This window comes from Mercenaria mercenaria, unplaced genomic scaffold (genome assembly GCF_021730395.1).
Source record: "Mercenaria mercenaria strain notata unplaced genomic scaffold, MADL_Memer_1 contig_4955, whole genome shotgun sequence".
Taxonomy (NCBI): domain Eukaryota; kingdom Metazoa; phylum Mollusca; class Bivalvia; order Venerida; family Veneridae; genus Mercenaria; species Mercenaria mercenaria.
This window is the reverse complement of record NW_026463226.1, coordinates 19998-32706: the sequence shown is the minus strand read 5'-3', so window position 1 is coordinate 32706 and position 12709 is coordinate 19998. Positions and strand designations below refer to the sequence as shown.

At 34.5% G+C, this 12709-nt stretch overlaps 1 protein-coding gene across 1 annotated transcript; it reads left to right on the top strand.

Annotated features, from left to right (window-relative positions):
• The first annotated feature begins 9861 nt into the window (after positions 1–9861).
• LOC123530355 (probable serine/threonine-protein kinase roco6) lies at positions 9862–12409 on the top strand. Its single transcript, XM_045311124.2, has one exon. The coding sequence runs from the start codon at positions 9941–9943 to the stop codon at positions 12407–12409; it is 2469 nt and encodes an 822-aa protein (XP_045167059.2). The 5' UTR covers positions 9862–9940.
• Positions 12410–12709: the final 300 nt, after the last annotated feature.

Below are 12709 nucleotides of genomic sequence, written 5' to 3'. Positions count from 1 at the left end.
GTAATATTCCAAGAAGAGAGAAAAGCAGAGTGATGTTTTTGAACAGTGTACTTTTTCTCAATGTCCTCTGTCAAAATCCTCAAAATAGGGTTGGAGTTATACTGCTTACGAAGTGTTACGAAGAAGATAATTAGAAAAGTAAGCATGTGAGAAGTATGGTTATTTTTAATTGCATTGTCCAAGAATGTCCCTAATTTGTTCTGAACAAGGTTATCTAATTTAAGAAAATGGATTAAAGAGAGGTCTTTCAAAAAGTAAACAAAGTAGAGTTAAGGCTTATGTAACATTTCTGCTTTAAGTTAATAGCCTTTGTCATTATGTGAAAGTTAAACAAAATCCCTTCAACAGGGCGGATGATAAAGTTACCGCAATATTATCATTTATCAGGACTATGCGGTTTGGCATCTGTTATTTACTCGAGTCAGTCTTAACTATGCCAATAGCAATATGTTTAACAAATATGAAGAAATAAGTGCTAACATTTTTAAAGGGAATCTTCTAAGTCACTTACGGCAATACAGACTCAGTCTAATAAATGATATCGACGCATTAACAAACATGTGCCGTCAAGTTTGCTCGGGGATGGAATATCTACATAACCGTGGCTACATTCACCGTAACTTAGCAGCAAAGAGTTGCTTGGTAGGAAACAACAGGACGGTCAAAGTTGCAGATTTTTCACTAGCAAGGTAAGCAGTTTTCTTTGCTTTCAATTTGGCATGTTACTGAATGTCCTACATACACCAACATAAACACATTGTTTGATTAAATGTAAGTAAGATTTCATTTAAAAAATTTGTTTGCCGTAAACTTCGACATTTGGCCTATAAGCGTCAAAACCAAGTGCCGCCATCTGCTAACAGTTAGAAATAATTCGAGGGAGCTAACCATGTTACTATTTGGTACTCATTATTCATTGCATTACCTCTGAGCATATAAGCTTAGAGTTACTAAAACTGAAATATGAAAGAACGTTCTCAAAACATTCTTTTGTTTTGTGTATGATCGGCAGGTGTGTTAGAAAAGAAGAAACCGTTACTTATGCAACTTATAAGTTCAAATGGGCACCACCTGAGGTCCTCTATCATCAGACGGGCAGCTTCAGATCCGACGTTTGGTCATACGGTAAGCTAGTTTTTCATGATCAAATAAAAGGAAGTGTGGACACAATAAAAACGATATCGTTCTGAATATTGTGTTTTATCAAAGCGTATGGTAAATCGTCTACGGTGAATATCAAGAATACGATACTCCGATTAATATAACAACTGTGTTACAAGTTTACATGCGGAAAGTTCAATGCTTTAAATCGTAGTTAAAACACTTGTATTTACATGTCGGCATTAGCTATAAATAATTTATCTATATCATTTAGGGGTTTTCAAAACATTGTTTTCTGAAGCCGAAAAAAGTAACAAATAGAAGTAAGGACTACAGTGTAGAAGCAATATATGGTCGGTCTACATGTAATATTTGATATCAATATTTGATTTACATGTATCGTAAGGTACATATAATGCTACATCAGTTTATAATGGCCATCATGGTATGTAGGTCTCACGTATTAGTTTGTATCAAGGCCCGTATTTATGCACGGTCTAACTCAGAACTGTAAACTTGAATTTGAAGGGGCCTCCGTGGCCGAGTGGTTATGGTCGCTGACTTCAAGTCGCTTGCCTCTCATTGATATGGGTTCGAGCCTCAATCGGGACGTTAAATTCTTCATATAAGTAAGCCATCCAGCTGGCTTATTGAAGGTTGGTGGTTTTTCCCAGGTGCCTTCGCGTGATGAAGTAATGCTTAAAGGAGCATCTGGGGTCCTCCTCCACTATCAAAGTTGGAAGGTCGCAATATGGCCTTATAATTGTGTCGGTGCAATAAAAAATTAGAAAAATAAATTTGAATCTCTGAACACTTCCATTGTAATGTATCTATACTATTAACTCTTTGAACAGTAAGTTGTAATATGTATATCATATTCATACCAACCATCATTATAATTTGAACACGACTTACAAATAGAGGATCCAAAGTAATTTTAACATTTCAAAGTTTCAGACTTAATCAGGCAGGTAATCGTATTTCTCACTTTTCACATGAAAAGAAAATAATATTACAACCATGGAACAACTTATTCTATCTAAAGGACTCAAAGTGCATATAACTGCAACTCGTCAAATACTCTTAACAACGTTTCTGTTGTGTCGTTGTGTTAGCACAATCTCTGTGACCTGTGATACTGACAGCACTGTATTGTCAAGCACTCGGCTACCTTAAACTCTATTGATATGACCTACATATTCAGGTAAAACGTTAACCAGTTTAAATTTAGGTTCGATATCCAGTTACATATTCTGAATTAGATCCGAAACCGTGACATTTCAATCGAAATGACAAAGAGTGTGAAAAATGTGCATCCAGACCAGATCTCGAACCCAGTGGACTTGAAATACCGTTCTGATTGTCTATCGAATGAGATACCAGGCTACTTACATATTTCTTCTCATTTTATAAGCATGCTCAATGCAATGTATCCTCATCGTTCTGAATTTCGTCCTCGAATTTCAGTCATTAAACTGAATGGAAAACACGTAGGTTATTCTGTCTATAAATAATGTATGTGTATATCATACCGTTCGACTTGTAAATATTTTCTGTTTAAACGCAACTTTGTTCTTGTTAATCGTGATGTCAGATTGGCAGTTACTACTGTCATATTAAACTTTTAAGCAATTCGCTTTTGTTTTTGGCTTTAAAGTTGTTGTCCTAAATTATTAAACACGAAAAGAAAAGTACTAAAAATAGTTTATATAACAAAAACTTCAGTGTAATTAATATTTATAGATATATATAGTTTGTCTGTTCTTCCTTCCGTTCATTGTCAGCTTTCATTGAGTAAGTTACATTAAATTTCTCTTAGTGGAGTCAAAGTCGGGCAGAGTTATGTGACCTGTTCTGTTCACGTTTCTTTCACTGACTAAAGTCACATTAAATATCATTCAGTAATGTCAAAGTTATTACTTATATGTTAAGATTTGTAAAAGAAAAACATACAAGAATGCCCATGAAGTATTGAAACACTGGAAATAACATATTTTAGAAATAACTTTGAAATTCCCAGTTTGTTTTCTCAAAGAACGTACTTTATCTTGTCTAACATTGTCAACAAATAACAGCTGATCGTCTGTTTTAGTAAGTAATAAAATCTATAAGACGATCCTTTTGAAGCATCTTGTGCAAGCAAGCAAAACAATAGTGTGTTTGTTTTTAAGATGTAATGAAAAGCGAAATACTCCACACGTCTACTTGCACCGGCTTAAGCAGAATTTTATGTCACATGAATGCACTCCATGATCCCAAAGTACCAGAATATATTAAAATAATTGTAAAACTTATAATATCATCCAAGTTTATTTAGTTTTGCGTTGTCATCAAGAAACAGATGAACTCTCAGTGACAGTGCTTGGGCTTACCTGTGCACGTCCTATGGACACACTGAAATTGCTATGGAGTGTGCTTGTCGATAAGAATCGTAGGCGAATCTTACCTATATATAATATGCATCTGATTTTTAGCTAAAAGTATAATGAAGAGTGTTCAAAGATCCGAATATATGTATAATTATTCTATTTTGATATATACTCTTAAGATATCAATATTAATGCCCTTTAAATCAGAATTAAATCAAGACCCAAAGTAATAGTTCTAGCTTTTCTTGATGACGTCCTTGGATAAAATGGAACAATTTGGAAAAAAAAATAGTAAAGGACGCACTTCTTTTACTGAATTCAAACCACTTTTGAAACGTACTTATTACCGGGTTTCTTTAATATTTTAGGTGTCTTAATGTGGGAAATATTTACCTGTGGACAAGAACCCTATTCAGACGTAACTTATGTTGTTTATAAAGAGAATATACGATCGAAGCGTTATCGACTTAGTAAACCAACAACATGTACTACAGACATTTACAGAATAATGACATTGTGCTGGGCTCAAGTGAGTAATATTGTCACCGTCACGTAATAATTGTATATAGACATTAATGAATACGTGTGCATTACAATAATTTTGTACTGTACTATGGCAGTAGATTTGTGTCTATGCTCGATTTTTATTTTATGTTCAATAACCGGACACATATTCGTTTAGTCGTTTATATTTCTGTTCGATTATCACATAAAAATAAGTATTTTCATGTACGCTAATCAAATACATTTTGTTTTTATCATCGAACAACATGAAGATAATTGTTTGTATGCGATAATCGAACAGAAATATATTAAACAACTAAACGTATATGTGTTCAATTATTGAACATACGATAAAAATAGAACACAGACACTGCTATCTACTGCTATATACTGTACAATTATGCTTTTAATACCTTTCAAATGAAAAGCAGATGAAGACAATTGTGTAAATAATACCGTATTAAAATGCAATTAACAGATTGAAAACAAAAACGTAATGCACTTTAAGGCTGATTTTTTTTGTAGTAGATTTAAGATATTTCTCTCAACACTCAGGCAGGATAACATGGGGATAATTTGCTTCATAACGTTTTGACTGGGTATACATCCAGTTGCGGCTGGGAGCGTTAGTATGTGACTGAGATTCAAAATAAGAAACGGGGGCTCTGTCTTCCATGCAAAAGGACAATGGGCGAGTCGTTAAGGGGTACATGTAAGTCATTATTTGGCTTTAAATGACTTCTCGAATAAACTGTCAGTGGGTTGAAGTTTAATTTGTTGATCATGTATACGAACTTTCCAATTACAAACTTCAATGGTGTGATCAGTGACCAAATTTTGTCCAACTGAAGGACTCCTTGTCAGACTTTAGTGCTATCTAGTTGTTTTGTTTTGTTTTTGGGTTTTTTCGGGGGTGGGGGTTGGGGTGGGGGTGGGGTAAACATAATATAATGTAGGCGTCAAATGATGATGATATTCTTGGCCGACTTGCCTGCTGGAATTAAAACATACTTAAAATGAAATTCTTGGATTTCCTTTTTCAGATGTCTTAAAGTAAACTATGATTTAGGTGGAAGTAGGCGTTCATTAATTTTATGAAATATTACACGAGAATATACATTGTTAAAATATTTCGTTTCCAAGACGTTAATGCATCTAACACAAAAAATTTCGATGGATTCCGCAATCTGACCACGACAAACATCAAAATTAATATTTGAAGGAGTTCTGTATATATATATATGGGTATTTAAGTTTTTTAAAGAATAAATTACGAATACGCTTGTCTTTAATAATATTAAGATTACCAATAATGACATGACCGGCATCTGAATAGCAAAATTTTGAGTTTTTACATGAGAGGTGTTTGTTTGAATATCTCGATCTGAAACAATTTTATTGTAATGGATTACAACATTTATTACAGGTGTTTTATATTAACAACAGATAATTATAGGTTATTAGCTTTGTATCGGAAAATTTGCACGAGTTCTTCAGCGGAATATTCTTCCGCTGAAGAACGAGTGCATATTTACCGATGCAAAGATAATAACCTTTTTATTACATACGCATCTACACGTATAAATATTACGTAAGTATCATAAATATATTCAACAGCCTGAATAGGATTGACAATACTGAACTAAATAGAAAAAAATAGTGCAACAACATACACTGAATTACGTCACGCACCCAATATGAAATTCAGGCGTCAGTATATGGAAAAATATTGACGTTTCCGGTACCAGTGTAACTCAACGGGGAATAGAAACGAGTATGTAATAATAGAAACTTCAGAGTTGTTTTAATATTTAGGCACAGAATCAATGGCATATCTTTCACGATGTATACTGGGAACATATGTGTAGTCAATATATTTATTCATGAAATATGTATCAAGAAAATGTTTGTTAAAGTCAGATGAGTATAAATATATGGACGGTGAGTGTGCTGTGTGTAACTTTGGATAAGATATGATACTGTGAAATAAAGATCTGTTTGAATAACGTACTGGTCCAATTCCTCGTCTAACTATCAGATTGTATGTATTATATCTCTGTTTGCTCTTATAAATTTTATTTTAGTTTTTTTTTTCCTTTTCAAAACATAACTATTAGAAGATAAGATCACATTTCTTTATTTCCTCCAAATTTGAAGTCACATACAATGTACAAAATTAATATATTAATCAATCTAAGCAGAAATGAGAAAATACAAACATGATAGATATACATATAAAATGCTCTATTTTTAGTGAATGCTTTTCGGCATGTTCAAGTCTTAAGATAAACCTTGTGTTTCTTTTCGGCAAGGTTTATAGTGATTTAAGATTGTTCGTGCCAACCAGTTTTGCGCGTCTAAAGTAATTCTTGCATTAGGTAAGGTTTACCAAAGTTCTGCATACTTTTACTTTATAATTATACTAGACGACGTACAGCGGCACGAAGTGACAGACAGTATTGTCTCGCGCGCTTTTTACATTCAATAAATGTGTACATTGTATCCTTCGTATATTATCTCATATTGTACAATCGCTGAAGAAAGATTATCCCTGAGGAAATATTATCTAGAAACTATTAAATATATGTCTTTGATTCTCACGGCAGGTCACACTGCAAATAATATTGAATGAATTTTAACTGAATGTTCTTTTGTTTTGTTCACTCTCGCATTGCTATGCATGTTTAGTATATTTTGTTCTTATAACGATGAACTGTACATGTTCAAGTTATATCAATAAATTACTGTTCTGTTCTGATATGCAGATATGATTACGATTATTTAGCAAGTGATTAAATGATGTATATATGCAGATGAACCTTTTTATAGTCATACAACGTTTATATTGCATTGAATAAGACTTGGTGAAAGCATTTCTGTGTATATTATAGAAAACGGTATTTACTTTTGTACAAAAAAATATATATATACTGTATTGAAAATACATCAAAATATAAATGTGCATTTTTTATGGAATTTTAATTATATATATATGCAAGCAATTTTGTCATATTTTAATGCCATCCAAAGATTATCTGTTTATAGCTGCAGTCTTTCAAAATCCCAAATAATACTATTTTCAGGACCCACCTGATAGACCTACATTCAGAGATTTAGTGACACATCTCGAAGGTTCGTATGCTCTTTTTCAAAGTTTATACGTTTTAGCTCACCTGTCCCGTCGCGACAAGATGAGCTTTTGTGATCGCCCTTCGTCCGTAGTCTGTCGTCCGTCGTCGTCTGTCATACATCTACAATTTTTCTTGTGAACACGATAGAGACAACAATTTGCGATCAATTTAATCAAACCTGCACACATCTTGTATTGGCGTGATATTTCGGTTACGTTTAAAAACAGACACAAACTTGCGAAATATCTTTAACAACAATAGATATTGGGATTTCATGATAAATCCGCCAGATCCAAACATAGGTTCCGGAGTTACGGCCCCTGGCCCCTGAAAGGGGCAAAATTTTCTATTTTGTCACTTTCAGCCATATAGAGGTTTCATTTATGCTTTGATTTAATGCAGACTTGCATAAAATGTTTATCTTGATGACCTCTATGCTAAGTTATAAACTGGGTCATATGGGGTCAAAAACTAAGTCATCAGTTCAAATCAAAGGAAAAGCTTGTTTTCACACCAGGGGCTACATTTATGACCCTATCTTCATGAAATTTGGTCAAATCATTTATATTGATAATTCATATGCCAAGCTTAAAACTAGGTTTATGGGTTCAAAAACTATGTTACCAAGTCAAATCAAAGGTAAAGCTTGTTAACACACTTTAGGACACATTTATGATCCTATTTTTATGAAACTTTGTAAGAATGATTATCTTGATGATTCCTGTGCCAAATTTGAAACTGGGTCACTGGGAGTTAAAAACTAGCTAGGCCATCCGCTAAAGATAAATGAAAAGCTTGTTAACACTCTAGAGGCCATATATTTATTACCCTATCTTCATGAAACTTGATGATTCAAATGCAAACTTTAACAGGTGAGCGATATAGGTCATCCGTTATCTTGTTATACGTGTCGTTGAATATTCTAATATACTGTATTAAACTCTATGATGTCTATTATTTAAAGAGCTGAAATATACACAGTCATGCACATGTATAAAACACACCACTTTAATGAATAAACACAACTCGGTAGACGTTAATTAAACTAAATGGCGTCAAAAATAGTACTCTTTTATTTCCACTGTTGACATTTTCATCCATTTTTGTGTAAAACAATCTACACCGTAATAAGTGTTTAACCATTCATGCATGTTTTGGTTATCCCGTTGTGTCAAATATGCCTACATATTTATTTTTATTTGTTTTATTAGGTGTAGAACAATTATATTTGGAAGTGAAGCATTACTGTTTCATATATCTGTGATAAATTTTATCCTTTATAAATAATTAATCTGGCAATAGGAAGTAGATAAGTCAACCCAGGCTTCTAAGTAAAACAAACTAGTAAGATCTGGCCGGACCAAGAACTGTCAACGCCGCCTGTCTCACCCCTGATTTTCTGATTGTCGTCCTCTGATTAGTTCGAAAATAAATAAATTAGACAAAATCTAAATCTTTCATATTTCTAATTAGCCTTTCTAAATCAAGTCAGACATTTGTACTAAAAGCAATCTCGGGCAGTCGAAATACACACTGCCAAATATTGTCTTAGAAAGGAAAATTGGTTTTACTCATTAGTTCGAATACCTTTACTGTACTGTATTCACCTTTTCTGTTTGCAGAAAGTAACTTAAAAGAACTGGATGAGATTGATGACTCAGTAAGTAAATATTAAATGATGACAACGAAAACAAAAATTCTTTATTTGTTTACAAACTTCCACTGTGTCTACCCACTTAACTCAATAGGGAAAGCGAAGATCTACGGGTCACGGGGACCTGAATTCGATCCCCAGGCTCGGCATATTTTCTCCGTGACGATTGGTAAAATACATTGTGTGAAATCATTCGTCCTCCGCCTCCATGTAAGGAAGTTTGCAGTCACTGGCGGAGAACAGGTTAGTACTGGTATACAATCCAGGAAAACTTGTTAGGGCAACTCCTCGACGTTACATGAAATACTGCTGAAAAACGGATCTAAATCCAAAGCAAGAAAAATATAATGGTAATTTTTAACAAGTCATGAAAAAAGAAAATGTATCGTTTATAAAACAACACTAATTGCCTAGCTTGCTGCCTTTCAAAAGTCGTTACGAAGTGGTTAGTTACGAAGAAAATGGCTTTAAAACCCATTTGGTGCTTTTTCCAAGGCTGTGCCCAACTGTACATAGTCATCAGAGTAGCATTTTATTGATAATCGTTTAAGAATAAACTTGCTTTTGTTTACCTGTGCAAACCCGTACATTTTTGAGGCTGTGTTTGTGGTGCTCTGTGCTTCCGAAAAATCTATCCTAACCTATTATCTTTTGTCATAAATATGGAACGAAACAAGTCCCTTATAATCATGCATCTTTCAACTAAATTAATAAAATATTCCTTTATTTATTTATTTTTTGTCTTCATTGTTTGTATATTCCATTTTATCAATTTATTTTTGTGTACATAATTATTATTTATGAATCCTTATTTACCTACAATGCTCTATGGTTTCTGTGAAAGGAGTCTGTGATATTAAAACATGGTTATTACTATTGGATATGTGTCGTTGTTTTTTTTTTTACAATATTCACGAGGAGGATTATTTTTAGTTTGCGAATAAATAACTGTAGATATGTTGCGACCGCCCACAAATAGATGTAGGATGCAGTTTTTAATTTTGAATGGAAACATCAGCCCAGTTTTGATTTAGTAATCACATATGTCGAAAAAACCTAGGCATATGCACGATGCAGCATCTACATAAACTTAATGTATTGTCATTGAAATATCATTAATTTTACAGGAGTCTCGGTCTCTTGCTGAATTAGGATTCGATTCACGTGATAAACAACTGTTTATGCTTGCTCTAAATGAAGGGATAGAATCAGACAATTTCATAAGGGTCATGGTTGTCGGGAACTTTAACCAGGGGAAAACAAGTCTAACTAGAAGACTTCTTGGCCTTGAGCTAGAAGGCATTGAGAGCACAGACGGTATAGATATTCATTCGGCAAACTGCAACCTTGACGATATCACATGGACAAAAGCTGAACTTCATACAAACGAACTAAATGGGGCTCATCGATTAGCAAAGGTTGTTAAACAAAACAAAGACTCTAAACATAAAAGGACACCCGTGGATGCAGACAGCGATAAAGAGTTCACATTTAGTTCGTCACATGAATCAGATATTTCCTTCGTGAGCAAAAATGGAAATGAAGTGGAGGATAATATATCTCAAGCAGTCAAAATACGTCATGAAGGACAAAACGGTCTGAGCGATTACAGCAACACATATTCAGATTCTGATTCAGTCACATCTTCAGTGTCAGAGTCTGCATGGGCAAACAGTGATGAATCGGCAGATTCGAGTTCAGATTCAGATTTGTCGGAGGAAGTATGGTCTGATGAAGATTCACACGTACAAGTTAAAGATATAAACTTGCTTGCCGGATTTTCGAAAACCTTAAAAAATGCAAAAGGTAAGGACTCGTCAGAAAATGAGCAAAGTATACATGTAAATATTTGGGACTTCGGTGGACAATTCATCTATTATGCAACACACCAGATTTTCCATTCAAAGGATGCAATTTATCTCCTGGTCTTTGATCTTACAAAAGATCTCGACAGCATAATAGAAGATGATGATTTTCCAGACCAAAAAACCGATTTAAGGACTTGTTTGAAATTTTGGGTGGGGTCAGTGCATGCCTTTGTTGGAACAGAAGATGGTAATGTACCCAAGATAATACTAGTCGGGACACATAAAGCTGATTTCCCAAGCAATAGTGACATTGAAGACAAATTCGATAAAGTTTTAGACATCTTTATCCGAACTAAAGCAAGAAATCACATATACACGCAGCCATTTGCGGTCGAAAATACTGATCCAGACGACCGGAGTATTACTGAGATAAAGAAAGCTATTTTTGATATTGGTTTAGAAAAGGCGAAAAGTAGCAAAGTACCAGCAAAATGGATACAGCTAGAAGTAGCACTGAATGAGATGAGGCATGTTAGAAAACTTGTAAAATTCAAAGATGTAGTTGACCTAGATGCATCAACGGATTCTCCGATCAAAGACGAACTACAGCTGAAGATTTTCCTGAAATATCATCACGCAAAAGGCACTCTCGTATATTTTGATGAAGATAAACTTCGCGAATTCGTTGTGATAGATCCGCAGTTTTTGGTTGATGCTTTCAAATGCATCATAACATCAAAAAGATTTTGTAAATGGAGGTCGAACTTACATGACCTGTGGGAAAAGTTAATGGAAACAGCTGTTCTCGAAAAATATCTTTTGAATAAAGTCTGGGAACAAGATAAAACACACCCTTTCATGGAGCATAGAGACATACTTTTAGCATTTTTGCAGAGACTTAGAATATTGGCTGAGACTCTGTATATTGATGAAGTAACTGGCGACGAAAGAGGCTCTGGAAAATACATCGTGCCCAGCTTACTTAAAGTTGAATGTAGCAAGACAACTTTAGAACGTGCTCTGGAAGGGAAAAAACGCTCTCTCGTCATACTTGGACTTTCGCTTGAAAACACAACGATCTTAAAAACTATCTTCGAAAGAGTCACTGCTGCAGCCCTTGGAAGATGGCCTCCGCTTGAAATTGATGGACAGAACTTAGTGTTTCAAAGTACAGCGTTCTACCTTCTTGACCTACAACATGCTGGCATAATTTCAAATGCCTCTGACAGGGGTGTTGAGATAACTGTGTTTAGTCAATGTCCGCCAGCATGTGTCGAAAATGTTGTTTGTGATCGTTTCCGTAGATTCGTAGAAACTGTAATTGCAAACGAATTTCAGAGACTTAACAGCGAGCGGAAACACAAACCTTTCAGTTATTATATAAAATGCAACCATGCCGCCCATGGATGTAAAGGCAGTAAAAAAGCCCACTGTGGACTCGACGATATCAAGAACAAGTATCGTGTTTGCTGTCCTGATAACGAAAGTCATGCAATTATCACTAAACATGCGCTAGCAGAATGGTTTCATGGTGAAAATGTTGCACACCATGAAACTGCTCTGAAGAAGAAAGTAACTGAAAAGGACTTGGGCAAAATTGCACAAGCAATTGGAGAGAAATGGGAATTATTAGGCCCTTCGCTCGGACTCAACGATGTAGACGTACAACGCATTAAAATGGATCATCGCCATTGTACAGAGACAGCTATATACTATTTGCTAATCAGTTGGAAGAAAAAGAATCCAGTGCATGATACCATGCAAGACTTGGTCAAAGCAATGAAAGATTGTGATGCCGTTGTAAATTGGGACAAAATCAACAATATTCTAGATGAATTCTGAATGTTCTGTCACTATCAGAAAAGTACTTAATTACTTTGTATCATTACAGAAAAATCTGCAATGATTATAATCAAAACAAACAATGTAACATAATTAAAACGTTTCCATATGCACTCAGATATTCCAGAGCTTGGTAGCTACTAATTTCTCTGTACAGATGTAGCGAAATGCTTAGTACATACCCTGTCTGGCGAAAATGAAAATATTATATTTTGGTATCTGAAAGGAATTTTGAATGGGTACAGTGTTTATATTGCATGGCTATCATTTTACTCACTTCCTGAGTACATCTATTTGAAA